Source organism: Chiloscyllium plagiosum, chromosome 18, assembly GCF_004010195.1.
Source record: "Chiloscyllium plagiosum isolate BGI_BamShark_2017 chromosome 18, ASM401019v2, whole genome shotgun sequence".
NCBI lineage: Eukaryota > Metazoa > Chordata > Chondrichthyes > Orectolobiformes > Hemiscylliidae > Chiloscyllium > Chiloscyllium plagiosum.
Genome location: NC_057727.1, coordinates 48,215,533 through 48,237,644, shown reverse-complemented (window position 1 = coordinate 48,237,644; position 22,112 = coordinate 48,215,533). Strand labels below are relative to the sequence as shown.

General features: G+C 38.3%; 1 protein-coding gene across 5 annotated transcripts in view; it reads left to right on the top strand.

The window, feature by feature from the left end:
• pdzrn3b (PDZ domain containing RING finger 3b) overlaps positions 1–22,112 on the top strand; it is a 305,300-nt gene that overhangs the window by 120,715 nt on the left and 162,473 nt on the right. Inside the window, exon 1 of one of the 5 annotated variants that reach the window (XM_043708363.1) lies at positions 5,564–5,846. The exons of the other annotated variants lie outside the window; for them this stretch is intronic. Within the exon in view, the coding sequence (XP_043564298.1) occupies positions 5,775–5,846 (72 nt within the window). The 5' untranslated portion in view covers positions 5,564–5,774. Of the gene's footprint in view, positions 1–5,563; positions 5,847–22,112 lie in introns of those variants that run through there. 5 annotated transcript variants of the gene reach the window in all.

The window sequence follows — 22,112 nt, the reverse complement described above, 5'->3', positions numbered from 1 at the left end:
GCATTCCCATAGTTATGTTCTCCACAATTCGAGCATTGGGCTATCACTGCTCCTCATGCTGTACTACATGTTGCCATTTCCTCAACTCTCTTTGCTGTCTGGTTGCTTACACCTTGCTATTTCTTTTGCTGCTTCATTTTTCACTTCAATCCTTCCCCTTTGTGCTTAACATCAGCCTTTTAATTTTCAATGTTATGAGTGATTTCCATGTATCTTTCCACATGAGGCATGTGTAAAATGCAAGGATTTAAAGATCCTGGAGTTCAAGCCCATGAGGCAGCGACCATATCGGAAACTGCAGGATCGTTTTCTTGACTACGTCAGTGAGGGTTCTTCGTCAGCCCTGTTCCTACCACTATATGGTCCACCTAGGACTTTTCCAAGGTACTAACCAAAGGAAGATGAAATGATTTGAAGTGGACAACTTAAAGCAGGTTTTTGTTATAAATCATCTCTTTGCCAGCTTATGCATCATTATTTGGAAAAAATGTCACAGGTTTTCCATAGAATGTACCGGAAAGACTTCCCAGATCTTCCCGAACTGTCCCCAGTGGATTTCAAAGGGCAACTGAAAATGATGCAGAATCCAGTACAACCAGATTTCACATGAAGTTTCTGGCCTTCCTCAAACAAAACAAATGCCAGATCATTAATTGCCATGGAGTTTTTTGCTGATCTGCTCCTAATAATTTCAATTTAACAGTAAAAAGTGTAAACATCCAGTAATTCAAATTAATTAACACAAAAGTGAACTTAATATTTCAGCACTTGCCTCAGACTTGAGTACTTGTCGGACACTTAGTCCGAGACAGACTTTCAGTATTAGTGAACAGGTTTTGAATATGAGCTGTTTTCACTCTCTGGTCAGTTTCACTGCAAGGACACAAACTGGAGGATAGGAGATCAAAATGAGACAGTGGTTTCAGCTGTGCTTGTTGGATTGCAATTGAACCAGCAGAGGGAGCCAGAGGTGTACCTTCTGTCAAAAGTCTGCCAGTGTTTCTCTCATCACAATTTGGGTTGGAAATGCTAGGATAATTCGATACTGTGACGGTGTAAGAAATCATTGTGCTGCTTCAATATCCCAATACTATCTATTCAGTCGACTTTTCCAAATATTATGCCAAGGGTAATGCATTGGGAATATGAATCAAAATCTTAGCACAGCAGCTGGCATTGATATTACATCAACAATGATGTTCCTGAAATGATAATCAATTGTTATAAAAACAAAAATACCCCATCTGATTCACTCATTCCCTTTTAAGAAAAGAAACCTGTTGTCCCTACCTGGTCTGACCTACCTGTGACTTCAGACGCACATTATTGCTGCTGGCTGTTAACAGTGGTATGGTAAATCAGTCAGTTCAAGGGGTGGGTAATACATGCTGGCCTTGCCAGTGAAGCTGACATCCTATGAAAGAATAAATAAAAACAATTATTCGCATGCGATCAGCTGTGAATAGTGCACTGAGATAACTTTGCCAGATATCAGCAAAACTGAGATTGCAGAGGTTGGATTTTCCTTTTGGGGTCAGGACAACATTTGGGACCCGACCCTGCTGCACATTGCAAATAGGTTCCAATGTGATTATTTTCAGTCGCATGTTCAGAGGGCATTGCAAGATGGAGTGCTTAACCTCCAATTTAACGTGATCAGACAGGCTTCCTTTAGACCTATCCTCTCTGACCTTTTTCACCCCCACCTTCATCTACCTATCACATTCCCTGCTACCTTCCCCCCAACCCCACTCCCCTCCCATTTATCTCTCAGCCACCCTGGCCCACAAGCCTCATTCCTGATCTCTTGTCGACTCTGATCTCCAGCATTTGCAGTCCTCACTTTCTCCTAGCCTTGCTTTAGAACAAAACAATGGCAGTTCCTGTGTCTGAATTGAAAGTGGCAAATGTGTGTGAGAGAGAGAGGCGACCTCAAAATTGCGGGGACCACTGAACACTTTTTAAAACTAGAAAAAGGCACATCTACCTCATCAACTTCACAGCGGAGAATCCTTCCACAAGGTGACACGCAAATGCAGTTGTTGCCATTGAAATTTGCAGTTGGCACAGAAAAGTGGACCAGCTTTCTGCCCCCTACTCTGCCTTTTTCAAATTAGTTCTAGGCTGGAACAGTACATTCAATTATGTCCTTGTTAGGTGTTATGACACGGGCTCGACCCTCCTGCTTAATTTAAACCAACAACACAGAAAAGATTTAACCTGTGCAGTAACCTGTGAAAATTTGAGAGGCCAAGAACTATTTAAAGCAAAAATTAACAACTGTATTTCTTAAAATGTAACAGAGAATAATTAACTAACAACTATATACAACTCTTTCCTCTAACCTATCTTTTACTTTCCTCTCTACAATAGTGATCAAATAAAAATCCTGATTAAGATTTACAATCACAAAACTTCTTATCTCAAAACAAGGCAGCTTTCAGTTCTTCTCTGTCTTACTGTCTTCTTTTCTTCTTCTTGGGGATTCTATTTCACAGGTTACTGATTGATAAAGGTACCTTTAAGGAAGCTATTTTTCAGGAGTCTTTACATGCTGGTGGCTTGGCAGCTCTCCTCCCAACTGTTCAGTTTAGTCTTCAGTCTTATACCGCCAAACCATTGGATTGTGTCATTGGCTTTTAAGATTGTCAATATACTAAATTCAAACTTGATTGGAATTTGGTATTTTTGGAGCCTAATTTGAATCTCTTTTGTTGTTTCCAGGCAACCCAGCTAATCTACCATTTGACCAAGCGTTGCATTGTTACCTTATTGAGAGGTAATAATTCGTGCTGTGCTAGCGTCTAACTCTCTTAAAGATACAGTACACCCACATCTTCATAAGATAGGCCTCAAAATTTCACATGAGAAGTTGGATTATGATTATCTGCGATTCTTTTTGGGGAAAAGAAATGTCGTGTCAGTCTTGATGCATCCCAACTTTTCCAACCCATCTCCACCATTCCCCCACCACATGCATTCTTTGTTCGTGAAAAGTGGGCAAGGTCAGCATTTATTACAAATTTCTCATTTGGCAAGGTGGTGTTGAGCTGCCCACTTCAACTATTGTAGTTTATGTACTGTAGACGGAACTGCTAGGGAGGCAAATTCAGCTTTTTGACCCAGCGTCCATTAAGGAACAATAATGTATTTCCAAATCAGGATAGTGAATGGATTGGAGGGGAATTATTGCACCTTTTGTTCTTCTTCTTCTTCTTCCAAACTGTAAGAGATTGGAAGGTAAGTTGAAGGACCCTTGGTAAATTGTGGCAGTGCATCTTGTAGATGGTACAAACTGCTGCTGCTGTTTATTGGTGCTGGAGTGATAGAATACTCAAGGTGGTGAGTGGGATGTAAATCAGGTGGGGCATAAATCAAATGGACTGCTCAGTCCTGAATGATGACAGACTTCTGGAGTGTTGTTGCAGCTGCACTCATCCAACAAGTGAAGGGTGTTCCATTACACTCACCTTTGTAGAGGTTGGGAAGTGTCATTAGTCAGAAGATAAATGATCACAGAATGGCCAGCCTCTTAATTTTCTCATGTTGTCACAGTCTTTGCCCTAGCATTCAGAAGAAGTAACTAGCTTGGCCTTTGCAAATGATATTTCGAACTTGTGATAAATATAATCTGTACGTTGAGGAGATGATAGACCTGAGCTGATTTAATCAGTAATCAAATAAAGTTTGCATTTTGAGTTGGACCATTTAATATTTTGATTGCCTCATTAAACACAGAAATGAAATATGGATTAAATTGTTATGAAAGTAATTGATCGTATGAAACTTTTGCAAATATTTTTCCTCTTTTTTTCACACTTGCTTATTTAGAGAAGTGCATGAGGTGTTTTTTTTTCTTTCAAGACGCAAACATTGACATTCCAAATTGACAAAATATTTAACATGACTGGAAAATTATATGAATGTTTTCAAAAATGGTGGGTAACTGTTAGATTTTTTTTGTGCTGTATTTCTTTTCAGAAAGAGAACATTTTTACTCATCTGCCAAAGAAATGTATCTGTTCCTCATGTGACTTTGACTGTTTGAAACCTTTCCATAGTTGCTCATTCAATCATTTTGCAAGGGCATGACATCAATCATTGGGCATATTTCTTGAAACTGATTCAAATGGATTCAAAGTAAAGGTATTCTGTGTTATGATAAATTTTGGACAAAGGGTATTTAATTTGAATCTTCTAATTGGTTTGAAGTATGCATCTGTTATTGTTACATTGTCTGAGAAAACACTGTATTCAATTTAATCTGTTTAGATTAGATTCCCTACAGTGTGGAAACAGGCCCTTCGCCCCAACCAGTCCACACCGACCCTCCGAAGAGTAACCCATCCAGACCCCTTTCCCTCTGACTAATGCACCAAACACGATGGGCAATTTAGCATGGCCAATTCACCTAACCTACACATCTTTGGATTGTTGGAGGAAACCGGAGCACCCAGAGGAAACCCATGCAGACATGGGGAGAATGTGCAAACTCCACACAGACAGTTGCCCAAAGCTGGAATCGAACCTGGGACCCTGATGCTGTGAGGCAGCAGTGCTAACCACTGAGCCATCGTGAGCAGTAATACAGTGAATTGAGTGGCTGGTCTGTCTGCATGTGAATGGCCAGGTCATGTAACCGTGCTACTTTCAAAGAAGCACTTGTGGGAAAAAGCTGTGGGAGGAAAATTGCACCAGGGAGGTAGTTCCATTGCTGTTTACACAATGGAATTCCATCGATTGTCTGCCAGACTGCAGAAATTCCATCTGGAAATTCCCCAATCTGTGATGGCATTAAAGTTATGAGCTGGAAATGTGTTGCTGGAAAAGTGCAGCAGGTCAGACAGCATCCAGGGAACAGGAGAATCGACGATTCTCCTGTTCCCTGGATACTGTCTGACCTGCTGCGCTTTTCCAGCAACACATTTCCAGCTCTGATCTCCAGCATCTGCAGACCTCACTTTCTCCTTAAAATTATGAGACTATGTCTGAACTGAATGCTTTATCTGACTTTTAGTTTTGAAGGGAATTGAAATACGCGGACAAAGCACAGTGTTAGAACAAACGTTGGAAGCACTTTGCAAACAAAAAATCCTTGCAAAGCATTCCTTTCCAGCACATATCACATTGCAGTTGTGGACACTTGGCCACACGGTAGGTGGTGCTGAGGACACCTTGAAGTCCAAAGGTGGTGGTGAAGGGTGCTTTATACTCCACAGTGGTCTTGTTCATGATATGTTCAAAATCATTAAACCATTTAAATGCTCCACAAGTGATAGACCACTGCAAGAAAGAACTGCCAAGAAAACACCGTGAGAAAATGAAAATTGGTGAAATGTTTTAATTTCAGGTCTCACATTGTACTGAAATATGTATTTAATAAATGCATTTAATGTTCACAACTGTTTTTTATGAACCAAGCAATGATATTAATTGATAATTAATTAGCTAAATTAGCTTAGATGGCTACCTCCTGATTAATTAAGTGACTGAGCCAGTGAGGTTTTCCTGCTGCAATTAAATACAATGTTTTTCTCTGCATTAGGGTCACATATAGGACAGAACCATCTGTCCTACATCAGATGCCCATACAATAATCAATGAGAAATCAGATCTACTAAAGCACAAAAGGAAAATTCTCACACCACTGCCACTGAAAAATAATTGACTGGACTGAAAATGGCATACACGAGCATACATTTAAAACAGATTTGAAATCTGAATCAACACAGTCTCAGTTATAATGTAGTCTTGAGATGTGATCCCCACGGACCATGATAGAGCAGGGCTGCAGTATATTTGGATTGGTCCCAAGAATGGATGACTGCACAGGTTTGAAATCGAAAGTGAGTTGAAATTTTATTTTTCCAGAATTAGCAATAAATTTGGCATCATTGCCAGTACGTTTTGACTAAATTACGAATACAACCTTCTTGATGAGATGTGTATATATCTAATAATCATTGTTCATTACCGGTGAGATAGGAACTTAAAAAGACAGAATATTTCTTGTTATAATTGTATTGTATTAATGTTGAAAAGAACCGTTCTGTACAGCTGGTATTCTGTCAGTAAAGGATGGGGCAGGAAATTTGTGCAAACCTTTTTAATAAGAAAATCTATTTTGAAGATAGAATTATCTTCCAACATTTGTCTTTTTCTATTACAGTATCATAGTTTTGGTATCTCACTGTAAATGGACAGATTGCAACCTTAGCAAATTATGGATCCTGACATCAAAGATGTTTTGCTCTGAAACAACCCTAAACATGTTCAAAATGAAGTGCCACAGTAACAGACAATAACAAATCTATTGTTTCTATGGCAACAGCTGGCCATATTCTGAGGAATTGAAGCTACCTGTTTTCCATTGCACACCTCATTAAAGTGATGTTCGTTCAGTATCTCCACCACAGTGATAGCAGCCTTCCAGCCATGTGGCTGTAGTAATGAGCAGCAATCATTTCTGCTTCTCACAATTATAGCAAATTCAAAGACAGCTGCAGATGGGGCTCTTAATAGTGCCCTGTAGTGATGCACCAGTCATACCTATCCATGTTTAACTTTCCTCTAGGAGATCACAAGTCACTTTGACAGGTCTCTTGTTCTTTCACCGTGAAGGCAGCACAGATGTCTCCTAACATGTTAGACTTCAGCTTGAGTGCCTTCAAATATTCAATACATATCTTTCTTTCCTCACTATTGTTCCATTTCAAAAACACCAGCATAGATGAGTGGAATTTTAAAGAACAAATCTAAAAATAATCACTTGTTTTCTCAAATTTAATGGCACATTGTGCTTATTGCTATTTCTTTGTCTACTGAGTTGCAATTTTTTTTAAGTTATTATCAACATCAAATTTCTAAAGAATCTTTTACCAGTGACTGCTGAATGAAGCAAGTTGTTGATGAATCAGAAAACCGTAGATGTTAAGACACGAGAGACCGATGGTCTTCTATGTCTAATAAAATATCGACTCCTAATTTTGGTGGCTTTTATTTAGGTTACTTGCTTTTGAATTTCTAATTTGTTTCTTAAATAATTCTTAAATACAGAAGAATGTTTGACAACATAGCTTCAGTAATGATGTATTTTGACCACTATAAGTAAGTTTCTTTAAGTTTATCATCTACCCTGTAGCACTACAACTTAGGTATATAAAGCTAAATGCTGAATTCAAGACATGTTCCAAGGCGCTTTTACAACTTAGGGATGCGATGAGTTGGGAGGCAACTTGTTCAGTATACATAGAAAGGAAAGCTGGATTGAAAATGTTCAGTCATTCTATTAACTTATTAAGCAATCATGTAATGCCAACAGTTTTGAAAGGATGGGGATTAGTATTTTTAGAGAAAGAACAATGTCTGATTTTAATACAATGGATGCCAGAAAGGGAAATTGTGTGGTTAACAGTTTATTGTGAATTGCCTAAGAAATCCAAAAAAAGGGGTCTCATGGGCAAAATGAAGTTGGAAAGGGGAAAGTTAAGAAAGTGCCAATGTCAGGGAAGGTAAGGGGGCATGATAGGCAGGATGTGTTAAATACCAGAGCCTTGTCCTACACTTTAATACTGGGTTTCAATTCTAATTCACACTCCGCAAACTGCAACAAACTGATTACTTGTTCCTCATATACACACACGCAGTTCTGACTTCATTACGCCTTGATTGGCATTTAACCATTATCTGTTCCCTAGTTCCATTTAGTGTCGGGCATCACTGCCAGATCCTAGTAGATAACAAGGTGCAGGGAGGTGATACAACCAAAAGGATGATTTTGTCGTGACAAAGGAGCCTGACTTCTCACTCTTTATGTTTGAGCATAGATTAAGCAAAGTAAAGGGTGGAGCAAGACTGGTGGAGCAAAGTAAATGAAGGGTTATCTTTGATGTCCAGCATGATCTTGGAGTTGAGTGGATCTACTTTCCTTTTATTCTTTATTCTGGTATAGAGTAGTTCCACAGGATATCGGCCACATAAATCTCTCAAATTGACATTTTAAGGATTGCGCTAAATCATTATTATAAGTAGTCTCTACAAGTGTAGAAAGCTAGTGAGCCATGCCTAACCATTCATGTCTCTGTTGCTTAAAAACTCAATTTTGTTTGAAGATTAAGGCATGACACAGGTTTAATGGGAATGTCATTGAACCTCAGTCTGAATTCCACTGTCAGATATGGTAAAATTTGAATTCACTAAAATCGAAATTTAAAAACTGACTCAGTGGTGACCATGGAACCATTATTGATTGGTGTAGATGGTTGGCTGACACTTGCCAACAGACCCATTGTGTTTGTAACTGCTCTGTGGACAATAAGGGATGGGTACCAGATGCTGGCCTAACAAGAGATGCTCCCATTGCATGAACAAACAAACTGAAAAGTTTTGTTGCTTTTCCCATCGTCACGAGTATGGAAAGCATGTCCACCTAAAAAAACGTCTTCCCAGAGTTTGCTAATTGGCTGTTATAACTTTGACCCAAGAATGTGGGCACACTATGTTCCATATCCAGGGAACTGGGCATTCATCTGCCAGATTTACAGCAGACCGTCACAACATGAGAAAATTCCTGATTTCCTGCATTTGTGCACTTATTGTTATTGGAATTTTGGCAAAAAGCTTAATCACCATGCAAATGCTTTGATATTTACTTTAATAATGTGCACACAAATGATCAGAAATAAAGCATTTATGTTTGTAAAGCAAGGTTTCAATGCTAAAGTAGAGGTTTACTTTAAACAAAGTGGCCGCTGTTTTCAGGTCTGTGAAGTTGATCATTGCCTATTAGTCTGCTATCACTGGACAACCAGACAAAGTTTGTATACAAATGTCAACAGTTTAAAAGACATGGTCCATTTGGAAAATTAACATTATTTTTCCCTTTTGTGTGTTTTGAACTTTTCTCATGCATTCTACATGTTGAATAGACAATAGATATGTTTTTAATCCAAGTGGAAAGAACATCAATGAGATATTTCATGTTTCTGTTACGGATTTCAGCTGATGACAGTGGACAAAATGGCTGAAGAGATGCTATTTTAACATTAAAGTCTCTGAATCGGTGCTTGCTTATGAGTAATGTTTTTAACGTTTGCATCCTTTGTTATGTTAATATGCCAAGACAGCCTTGAAGAAGTACAAAAATCTATTTCTGTTCTGTCTGGCAACTTTATTCTCTACAATTTTAATCAGTCATTTTTACTTTTTTTCAGTTAGCATGTAACCAACTGATAACTTGTAGTTCCACCATCAAGACAGTGTACTGCAGTGCATTGCAGCCAATGTGATATGTTGTAATATCCGATATTTGTCTCTCTACATGGTGAGTCTATAATCATAGCCATCTTATTCGGTATCTTCCCACGATATAGGAAAAGAGTTGGACTTGATGTCTTGGGCACTCATTTACCCCAGTTAATTGTCATCTGTGTGGCAGAGGAATGAATATTCAAGAGGAAGAGTTGTAAGTTAAAACCTGTTGTATGTCTGCTATTTTTTGAGGAGACATTAACAGGTGTATGCTTGGGTTGTACACTTAGTGTATGGTTGTGGAATGCACATGGATTAATGATACTTGTGTAAAAGAGAAAAGGAAAAAAGAATTTCCCATATCCTGGTTAGGAAACAAATTGATATAGATGAAGAATTTCAAGACTGCCATTTGATTTTAAATCCATGCTGCTAGATATTCACTGTTATGACTTATGAAATGATCTGGGTTCATTGATATTGCCATATCCAATCTTTATTCTAAATCGTGTCTTTGCTATCACACAAATGCTTCGCATGGAGGTGCTTCATACTTGTACTGCGCGATTGTGTGGTATAAACCTCCTGGCCAATAAATAACAAAAACTTCCTGGGTCTGAAATTGTGCCACGCCATCTATTCTGAATCTGACCACCTGGTATTTTCATATTTTTGTTAGGAAAACTTTTCTGCCGTATAAATAATTCAGTTTAGCCTCCAAGAATGTAATGCTCTGGGCATGTTGAATGGTACACGTTCAAATTCAGTTCAGTTCAATTGGTACTGATTGGAATGTAACTTAACAGGATGCTGCGAGTGCTGTACCAGTGTTTCATCAGTGCTGATGAAGTGGTTCATGCTGGCTTAGCAAAGTACTGAAAGCCTTCTCAACACAGCCTCAGTACCATATGCTGCTTATTGAGTCACTTAACAGCAACACAGTAAGTAAGTACTAAGTTATTTGACATGATGATTACACGCTGTTCAGTACAATATTCAACACATGGTATGGTGCAGTACTCCATGCATGCATACAAGACTGCATAGCATTCAGGCTTGTGCAGATAATTGCCAAGTAGCAGTTAATTCCACACAAGTACTGGGAAATAACCATTTCCAACAAAAGAAAGTCTAATTATCTTCCCTTGGTCCATCTATAAGACACTTTAGAAGTGAGTTGGGGTAATCTTCATTTGCTTCGATGTGTGCAGCTCCAACAACATGAGTTCAACTATCCAGACAAAGCTGCCCATTTGTTTGGACTTCCATCCACCCCTCCCCAACCCCCCCACACTCCCCGAATATAGACTCCCCCTGCCATTTGTATACAGTGGGAGTGATGGAGAAGTCACATTCAAGAGGACGTTGGATAATTATTTGAATCAAAGTAAAGTACAAGGGTGGGTGAAAAAGTAGGAGATTGGCACTAAGTAATTATGATCATTTAATGAGCCAGTGCAGTCAAGATGGGCTGAATGGCTGCAACTTTCATTGTAATATTTCTATGATTGTGATTCTGTGTCTGTACCAATTTGCCAAACCTTCTACAAAAGTGCCTTCCACAGCCATGGTCTCTACCACCTAAAAGGGTAAGGACAGCAGATCCAAGAGAAATCCACTACCTAAAAGTTCCTGTTCCATATGTTTCACGTATTATATGGAACAATAACTAGATTTCTTCACTGTCTGAGTCAAAACCCTTTATTTAGCTTCCCTCCTAACTTCATTTGGATTACCGTGCAATACCAAGGTGTGTAGTTGTTGAAGAAGAATTCCCCCCCCCACCTTGTCAATGACAATCAAGGATGGTTAAAAAATCTGGCTTTGTCAGAGATGTACATACTATTTGAATAACTGAAAAAAATGTTGGTGATTAACTCTTGTCCATTTTGCGAGCTGGCATTCGTGTTTAATACTGATTTCAGAAAGCTATCATATGCATTTTGGACCTTCAAAATTTTGATGTTATTGTATGTTTTGACATCTGGACAACTCAGTTTATGAAGTGGGCTGGTGGGGAGGGCGACCATGCCTTTCGAATTGCTTAATAAAATGAAAACTGTGATGTAGTGCTCTTGTCTTCATGTGTTTCTTTTTGGAGGATATTAATCACCATGAACAGACAAGAGACTACTGACCTATTGGCCTTTTGCTGATAATATATTTTTGGATACACAAGTTTCACAAGCTTAGCACGTTACAAAACACTTGACACCCCACCAGTAGGTTTTGTGCTGTGTGGTCAGTATTGTAAATGTTGAGCATCTTTGTAGCAAATTTGCAAACAGCAATGAAATAAATGACCAATTAGGATGATCAATCTGTAGTGGTATTGGTTGAGGGATGAAGGTTCAACAGGGAACAAGGAAATCTATACTGTTGTTTTTTTTTAAAACAGTACTTTAATCCTGGTTTAATGTTTCATTTGAAAGATGTTATCTCCATTCCTTTTGTACTAAGCTTGAAGTGTCAGCTGGGATTATTTGCTAGAGGTCTGGTGTGATCCTCAAGCCCACAGTTTTCTGTTCTGAGGGGTACCACCAAACATCGTTCTGTGTTTGTTAGTCAAAGAAGACAATGGCATTCATTTTTCTACATCTAGAACTGTTCAGTATCTGCCTGTAATTGGCAAATTGCTTTTGTAAAGATTAGCTTTATTGCCATTAGTTTAAATGGTTGAAAAGCAAATAGTATCTGATCAGATTCTCTACAGCTCACATGATAACACTAATTTGGAAGAACTCCGAGCAGTGGTTAAGGATTTAACAAAATAAAATCCTGTGGGAAAAGGCTATATTTTTAAATTATAAAATTGTCTTCCTTCAGTGTCTTGGATCTCACTTTGGAGAGATGATACAAATGTCTCATTATAAATATCTGATTGGTTCATTACTGCCTTACCCTAGGGCCAATTTTTCGAGCACTGTCCACTTGACTGATGTGTATCGCATTAATGGTCATCTTTTGTCCCAAGCATCCCTATATGCATGTATTAAATTCTAATACAAATATCTAGTTTGCTATATTTTACACCAAGTATAGTGTTTTACTTGGAAATGTTGTGAAAGACTTACTGATATTTGATAGGCAAAGAAAGCTGTTAAAGGGAGCTTTTCAATTTTTGCAAATTTTATTCATTCTTGTCACCGTATTTGGGATAACCAGTGTACAGGAAATGTGAACATTTTATATTTTGGAGTTGGCATCATGCGACATAGTAAAGAACTTATATATATTAATTGGCATGGACCAGGGCAAAAAAAAACTTTCTTTAGTGAGCTCAGTCTTTGAGGGCAGTACTGGTATTATTGTTCTGGATTGCTCAATGATGAATCAAAGATTCTCACCTATTTTCAATAGTATTAAATTCCTCAAGAATGACTTACCATGAGTTATACTGATAACAAAAAAGCTGATATATTCCAAGCTTCTGTTAGATTTTGTGATTCGCTCAGACCTGTGGATATTTTATTTTAATTGGCAGAGTGCAACATTTTACATGTACAGATGGTGGACTGTGTTGGCCTAATGTAGGATTCATTTCACAGCATGATTCCTTATTGCACCTGAAGTTTTATCTATCCTGTCAGCTGGCAAAAGATGTTTTCATTTTCATTTTTTTTATCAAAATTTTTTTAGAGGGCTGAGTATAAATGGGCCACATGCTGTTCTCTTTTTGTCCTATCTTCTGTCCTCTTTTCTTGGAAGAGCATTGTGTCAACATAATAACAGCATTTTATGAATGCACTTGCATTAAATGAAGTTTGGAGAGGACGAAAATTATAAGCCTCGGTTTTCATATTTGAAAGTGTTTATTTCGCAAGGTTCAGTTGTAAAGTTATGACGGAAATGGAATGCTTTGTCAGTATCAAACTGACTCAGTCATCAAATGCCTGTTTGGGTTGAGTCAAAATATTCTATATGACATATTTATAAGCATTAAGATAGTCAAGCAGTTTCGAGTCAGGACAAATTTTGTAATTTTAAGATTTGATTTTCACTTTCAGTTGCTAATTAGTGAAATCACATTTCATATATACAAGTAGTCTATATTTTTATTTACAAACATAATTGAATTTTATTTGCATCTGGCATTAAGGAATGTAAAAAGCAGTTTGAACAAAGCACTATTACAAGGTGATGTTAAGACATAAGGGGGAACAACAACTCAAAACAAATGCATTTCTGATGTAGTTTTACATGACTTCTTCAATTGTGCTTCAATAAATTTGCAGAATTCATTTAAATGAAAGCATAGCACGCAATTGGTGAATGAAGATTGAACACCCAATAATACCAAGTGTTACAGATTATTTTTTAATCATTATTAATTTGGTTATGTACTCACCTAAAAACCTTGGTATATTTAAATATGTTAAGAGAAGTGATGGACCACATTGCTGAGAGTATGATAAATCTTTCTTTGATGCAATGTAATTGGATTATTGAATTTTCTCATCTTCTAAATGTGGTTTGTATTGTTTTACTTCTGTGTTTGAGATGGAGAGAAGGTCATTAGTGGCCATTGTAACTTAAATGCAAAGGGCACATTTGGGTTAAAGTGATTTTGAATGACCATTGAGGTATGAGTCAATTAAAATAAACAGCAAGTAAGATGCTATACAGGACATGTGCACTGACTGGTCAATGTTAAGGTCCCAATGGCCCACTTGGTACAGCTATAGCTCATGCTTTTGTAAATGTCTGCATCTGCCTGGGGCATCTTAGCAATGACAAATTACTCTTGTAATATGTGACTTCTCAATGTGAGAATGACCAGAAACAGATTGTAAGCATGTACGAAAGAATAAATGTGATAAACCATTAACTTGTCATCTTGGACAGAGATTCAGCTAAACAAGGCTGTGTTCAATTCATATGATTCCCTGAACTGTCTTGCATATTGAAAGCATTTATTGTCTCCCTAACCTGAGTCAAGCAAATAAATAAACCTGAAATTATTTAAGTCACTTTTCAATTGCGATCAAACATCAAGTTTGAAGTGGCAATCAACTTTGCATTTTTTTTAAAAATTAACTGCGCGAGCCTGTAGCAGTTTGCCAAAAAAATATTCCACTGCTTCTTACTATTGCTTTGCCGTGTCTACATATTCTGCCAAAACCCAGGAATGAACCAGGAACCATTATATCTTCAGACTGACACACTCTCAACTGAGCTATTTCTGCTGATTGCTCTTGTATCTTTTTTTTTAATCTAGAAGTGCTATCGCACACAATTGAATGGCTTTTCCCACCAAATCAACGAGGATATTCTTTGTTGTGTCTAGATATTTTGTAATCAACCTGTGTAGGAATGTTATGACACACCTCTGGACTAGGTGGGACTCTAACCTGGGCCTTCTAACCCAGAGGTAGGGGTACCACTGCTAAAAACACAAGGTCGCTGACCCTTCGCCTTGTCTACTTTTGATTCAGTCAACATCACTGACCTGTGAAATTGTCAATTACTGGGTTTTTGTTTGGCTGGATAGTGATTATCTGTTCTAGCTATTGTTTCAAGAGGGCTCACCTGAGACAAATGGACAGCTGACACCAAAATTCTCCCAAAAATCAACAGTGTGTCAAATTTAGGAAGTTTCAGAGAGGGTTTCTTTCTGTGAGCTTGAGTGCGTAATCCTAGGTGATTGTCCTCTGCTCACCACATTAAGTGCACAACACATTTCCATGAATCTGCCCTGCAATGTCTTGCGCTCTGAAATGGCCAAGGTCCTGCTGTCGGGACGTCATCCCATTCATGTCACAGACAGTGTTTAAATACAAACAGTGCACTATGTCAAGCACTGGTTAAAATAACCACTAGGTCATTGTCCTGCCTGTGGTCTGGAGCAAAGCACAGCAGTTCTGCAGGATGCTTAGTTACCTTCTGTCCTCTGTGAGACCCACACTCACTCTCTGTGCCACAATACTCCCCTCCACCAAGGCTCATGATTGACCACAAGCAATATCGCATGCCACATCTTGCCCCGATGGTTCTCTCACATCCCATACTCCCAAACTCCTAACCCTTCCTGCCTCCTACACTCCCAATTCACTCACGCACTTGTTACTTTTCCTGACTGATGAAGGACCGATCATCTTACTAACCATGCACCAGGGACATTTAGTCTTCAATGTAATGCACTGTCAATTGAGCTATTTCCACTGATTGCTCCTTTTTTAATCACCTAACTAACCCTTAACTCTTTTTTACTGCCAAACATGACATCTGTCTCTGTCTGCAGTAAAAAAAAGTCAGAAGCTGTGAGAATCCGAGTGACATAGAGTGTGTGAGTGCTCAGAAAGCAAGCTGTGAGGCCTGTGGTGGGTGCCTAACCCAGTGTGCAGTACAGACTGACAGCAGCATTGCAATGGAAGGTGTCAGTGAGCTCCAAGTTATTGAAGAGTGATATTACATTAAAATTAAATTCCAAAATTGCCTTGACGATGTGGTGAGGCTGGTGTTTTGCTGATGTGAATCTCTACAGAAGGAAGGTGAGGGTAGCCACTGTCAAGAAGCAAATTTGATATGTTGAGCGACTTGCAGCCAGCACTTACCTGATTTTGATTATCAATCATAGTTCCTGTCTGGTTTCACTCCAAAGTGTGGGAAAATTACAAACTGCATGTAAATTAAATGAGATTAGCTAATCATGAGATGTTAACACATTTATAAGTGGACTGTCCTTGTCACTCAGTGCCAGCTCTCAGAGTAAACAGAACCTCTGGTACTCTTGTTTATATCTGTCAGCCAGGGCTCCCTGATTGTACCAGGCTAACAACCCCAGTCAGGGAACTCATATTCCATGAGGTCCACTTGGCTGATCTCATTACAATCACTGCAATATCCACTTTTTAACATTTTCCCTCTATTTGTCTATGTGTTTGATGTTGTGTCTCTATAATTACTTTTCTTGGGGTTAACAACGAAGATCATGCTTTTCCTTTCACTGTATAAAACCTTATAATTGGATTCTTAAGATTTCTGGTGAATGAGTTAACTGCATTAATTAGAGTGGGCTATTTTAACCTGCTTAAAAAAATCAAATCTTCTTTGTGGACAACCAAGGAAGTTGAAAAGAGGGAGTCAATTTATCCCTCCTTAACAAAATGCATTAACTTTATTTTGGTTCAAAAATAAATTTATTTACTTTGTTTTAGCCATAAATCAGTAGAGGCTCTGAGCTTTACTTGCAAAAATCCATGTGCTAAAGGTCATTGAACTAGTTCATTTCAATATAAGCCAGAACTAGCATTTATTATCTCATTGTGGAGCCTAAAATAGGTTTTGGGTTTTAAAAGATGCGTTCTCATGATAACTGCCATAACTACAGTTGCCAGTACAGTAGCAAAAATGTTTTCAGATAATCAAATACGACTGCTTCAGTTTTTCACTAGAGAATCATTCAACAGTTCAATTCAAGAAATTTTACCTGGATCATTTCAGCAATGTGTTTCACTTTATGATGCATTCGATTTTCTTTTCTCTGTTAGCATTTCTTTGTGTTCCGTGTTGTCCTTACGATTCAATTAACTAAGTTTCTGATATGTTGCCTCCATTGTCATTAGCTGAAACAACCATAGAACCATTGGTAACATTGGTGCAATCACATATGGAAAAACTAATCACATTGCTGCTTAAGTTGACAAGTTAATTTGCATCTAAGAAAGTCAAGTTTGCAAAGTCAAGCATTTCATTTTAGATATTACATTCACCAGCAGGCTGGAGGATATTGACATGAATCTGCTCTGACTAGTCTGATTTCATTCCAATTGCAGTATAGTTGTAACTGGTGAAGTAAAACACAAAAAGGTCTTTGACTGTCAGAATGCTTTAAATTTACTTTTTTCATTATTTTATATTAGTAGAGAAGTTGTTGTATTGCATGCTGCTTTAAAACTGACCAGCATTTTTGGACATTCATTAGCTCCTCATTCTTTCGTAAGAGAGCATGATTCATCTGACATTGCATTGCCTGAGATTAGATTAATTAGACGATAGGCATGGTGTTGGTTTGAGACTGTTGTTTCTATTTTATTTTACTTGGGGCAAGATCTCCTGCATTTGAAGCTGAATGTACAATCTGCCATGCTATGTGAGATTAACTTCATGAACTTGTCATTTAATGTTTTCCAATCTATAAGGTAAATGCATGATAGACCAGAAAACACTGCAGGGTTGCATTCCAGATTTATATATAGATTTGAATTGAATTCCGCCTTAATGAAAAGAAAGGTGAGTTTATCTAATACAGCAGTGGATTGTACTCGGCACAAAGATCCTTACTCATCAAAAATCTTAAAATTTCCTGCAGCTGGTGGTTGCTGAACATATGTTGACAATTTAGTTTCATATATATGAATTTCCAGTTTTTAAGCGATGTGTTAAAGATTTGCAACTTGGATTTTGAAACAGTTACTTGTCAAATTTCTTTTCTATAAGCATTTACTTTCAACTACATTGTAAGATGATTGAACTGAGCATATTCCAGATTAATTCCAAAATCTTTAAGTGTCAAGTTAAATCCAGACAGCATAAGATCATTCGTAAGTAAGCCATTCAATCCATCAAGTTTACTCCACCATTCAACGAGATCATGGCTAATTTGATAATCCTCAACTTTATTTCTCTGTCTTTCCCCATAAACCTTTGGTTCTCTCAATGACTCAACATCCGCCTATGTCTAGGTGAAAATGAGGACTGCAGATGCTGGAGATCAGAGACAAGATTAGAGTGGAGCTGGAAAAGCACAGCAAGTCAGGCAGCATCTGAGAAGCAGGAAAATCGATGTTTCAGGCAGGAAGGGCTCCTGCCCGAAACATCGATTTTCCTGCTCCTCGGATGCTGCCTGACCTGCTGTACTTTTCTAGCACCACTCTAATGTGCCTATGTCTGCCTTGAGTATATTAACAGACCAGCCTCTACAGACCTCTGTGGTAAATAATGCCACAGATTCACTATCCTCTGAGAGAAATAAATTCCTCCTCATCTCATTTAACTCCTTATTTCGGGTGTAAACTCATTGGTCCTAAACATAAGAGGAAGTACACATTCCACACCTACTCTGTCTCGCCCCTCAGAATCTTGCATGTTTCAATAAGGTCTCCTCATATTCTCCTAAACTCCAATGAGTACAAGCCCAACCTACTCGGCCTTTCCTCATAAAATCCATCCATGCTTGGGGGATCAACTTCGTGAACTTTTGTCTGATTGCCTCCCAATGTCTGGTTGTCTTTCCTTAGATGAGGAAACCAGAACTACTTCAGTAATCAAGCTGTGGTCTGATCAGTGTCCTGTATAGTTTTAGCAAGACCACCCGACTTTTGTACTCCATTCCCTTTGAAATAAAACCCTACATTTTGCCAAACCCCTTTCCCAGTCCACTCCAGCCAACTCTGCAGTGTTATAGTTACTGTTCTAAAGGGGATCTTTGATTCTGAGATCATTTATTGATCAAATTGCCAGATCTAAAATAGACTGATCCCCGGGTTAGATCCACATCGTTTTGATGCAGGAAACTGTTCTGAATGCACTTTATGAATTTGTCCTCATGGCTACCTCTACTGAATTGATTTCCCCAGTCTATAAGAAAATTAAAATCCATTGTGATTAATGTACTGCCATTTTTACACATTCTCATTATCTTCTGATGTATTCGCCATCCTAAAGAACAGCAACTGTTAGGGGGCTTATAGTCAATTTTTTTGACCCTTCATAAGATCATCAATTTAAGTGTTAGTTCTCTTTGTTTCTACTGATTCCTGACTGGCTGTATATTTTCAACATTTTTATAAGGTATTCTGATGCACTGTTTGACCCTATCTTATTCATTCTTGAAAAATGATTTAAAAACAGTTTAAAATTGTCAGTCTGAATTTAGCCTTTATATCTTTAGTCATCCAGGGAGCTCTGGTTTTGGACGTGTTTTGTTTTCCATCCTGTAGGAATGTGCCTGCTCCATACCTGAACCATCTCTTCTTTGAAGATCTCCCACTGTTCAATTACTGTCTTGTCCACCAATTTTGCTTCCAATCTATCTGCATCGCTGAGATATTTTGTTTTATTCTGTCAGAATCAGAAAATATTGTTCCAGTACTATATATTAGAACTGAGCCAGAGAGAGATTCAGATAAAATTGATTTATAAAACAGGGTTTTCTATTGCGTGACTCACTGGTAACTTGTTTTTGACTCCATAGAGTGCCATCCCTGAGATTTAAACATATGTTCAAAAGCTGTGTTATTCTTTCAGTGATATCACCTTTTAGCTAAAAAAAATTAAACTGATGCCTCACCTTTTTCTTTCAGATGGGCTTGAAGCATCCCGTGGCACTATTCAAAAATAAAACAAAATTAGATCTTTCAATTCAAGACCGATACTTATCCTTCATCTTAAAGCACTGAGCCAGATTACCTGATTAACATGCTACTATTTGACTTTGCCAACACACTTGTGGCCAGTAGGCCAATACTACCCTCTGCAAATTTTGTTGCCTGTGTCATACCTTGCAACAAGTTCCAGTTCCCCAATTGTCCCTTTGTTTGCTGAGCAACACTTCTTGACTGGCAGTTAATGTCTTGACTTTCACACTCTTGTCCTGTTTGTAAATCCTTTCAACTTCTCTCTCTCTCTCTCTCTCTCTCTCTCTCTCTCTCTCTCTCACACACTCACACACACACACACACACTCTCACTCTCACTCTCACTCTCTCCCTCTCTCTCTCTCACACACACACTCTCTCACACGCACACTATCACACACACAGTCGGACACTCTCACACACACACTCTCTCACACTCATATTTACTTCCACCTCTAGGGTAGTAATCGTCTCCAACCCAGAAATATCTGCACACCTGGAATTCCGCCATCTTGTGTATCCCTGATTTTAAATGTCCCACCCAGCCTAGGTCTGAAGTTTCTGATTACCCTTCGTCCACCTCAATGCCTGCCTACCTCGGTTTCTTCCTTTTAGGTACCCCTCATAATGGTACCCTTTACCTAAACTTCTGGTCATCTGACTCAATGTCTACTTAAGTAACTTAATGTCATATTTTATTTTGTAATGGCTCTATAAAGTCATTTGGGATACTTTATAAATATGATTTCATGTCACTGTCAAAATTAGCTGATGAATCACTCCACATTACAGCTGTGATTACGCTGCAATAGTCATTACTTAACTGAGGCACTTTGTTGTGTGAAAGGCACACAATAGAGTTCATTTGTCTGGATTTTATTTATGGTTCTGACTCGATGTTCTAACTCGATACTCTGACTTGAAGCAAGAGAGGTGATAAGCAATATTGTTATCTGTTGCTAAAACCCTCATCCATACCCCAGTAGCCACCAGTCTCAACTACCAAAGTTCTCCTCGCACGTTGCGTCCTTAATAAACCTTAGCATGACAGTGCCTCAATTGTTTTAAATCTCTTTTATATTTGTGTTCAAAAGCCTGTATGTGTCCACCATTCATAGCCATGCCTTCAGCTTCAGTGGCCTTAAGCAATAAAATTTCTTGCCTAAACCTCGACCTCTCTACCTTTCACTTCTCTTTTAAATCTCTCTATGAAATCCACTTCTTTAACTGAGCCCATGATCATCTGTGTTAATATCTATCAATGTGACTCACTAAGTTTTTGTTGGGTAAAGCTCCTGCATAGAACAACTATATTAATGCAAGTTGTGTTCTTGTGATATTGGTTCATTTTGTGAAACAGCACATGACTTTTAGAACATGAATCAATGAAGACTTCACCTGTGGTTCACCTGAATGTTTGTATGTATCCCCTGTGGCATCTGTGAATATGTTACATAAAGTATTGTACTCGCAATCACAACCATATGTTCCCTTGATAGGGGTACATCTGACGAGAGATGCTTAACTTCAGCTTTCTCCTTCATATTTGGATGCTCTGGACAGAGAAAGAAATAAAAATAGTATTGAATACAGCTTGGTTGAAGCTCAGTATCAGGAAAATTAGATATTAATAGATTTTTAAAATGCAGCCATACGGTCATTGAAGCTTTATTGTTGAAGTGATATTGATAAAAATATACACACATGTAGATCCCTTTCAGAGTTCATTAAAGTGGATTAAAAAAATCTTTTCCACTTATTTACTTACGTTTTCTTGGAAATGTAGAATGTAGAATCAGAAGTGAATTTAATAGTTGTTAGATTTTTGAGCCTTACTTTTGTTATTTCCTGTATTGTGAGCCTTTCACACAACATCATGACAAAGAATGTTAAATTTCAGATGTCAGCAGTTCTTGAAACCACAGTGTTTCCAAAACATAATGTTTGTGTTTGGTTGGGTCTAGACAGTATAAATACCCTGACAAAGTTTTATTGGTTGTTATGGGGGACTTTAACTTTCCTGATATTGATTGGGAAAGCTATAGCTCAAGTTCGTTAGATGGGTCAGTGTTTGTTCAATGTGTGCAGGAGAGTTTCCTGACACAATATGTAGACAGGCCAACAAGAGGTGAGGCCATACTGGATTTGGTTCTGGGTAACGAACCAGGCCAGGTGTTAGAATTAGAGGTAGGTGAGCACTTTGGGGATAGTGACCATAATTCGGTGATTTTTACTCTCGTGATGGAGAGGGATAAGTGTGTACTACAGGGCAAGAATTATAGCTGGGGTAAGGGAAATTATGATGCGGTGAGGCATGACTTAGGATGTGTGGCTTGGAAAAGTAGACTCCAAGACAAGAGTGTAAATGATATGTGGAACTTGTTCAAGGGGCAACTATTGAGTGTCCTTGATAATTATGTACCTGTCAGGCAGGAAGGAAAGGGTCGTGCGAGGGAGCCGTGGTTTAATAAGGAATTGGAATCCCTTGTTAAATAGAAGAGGGCGG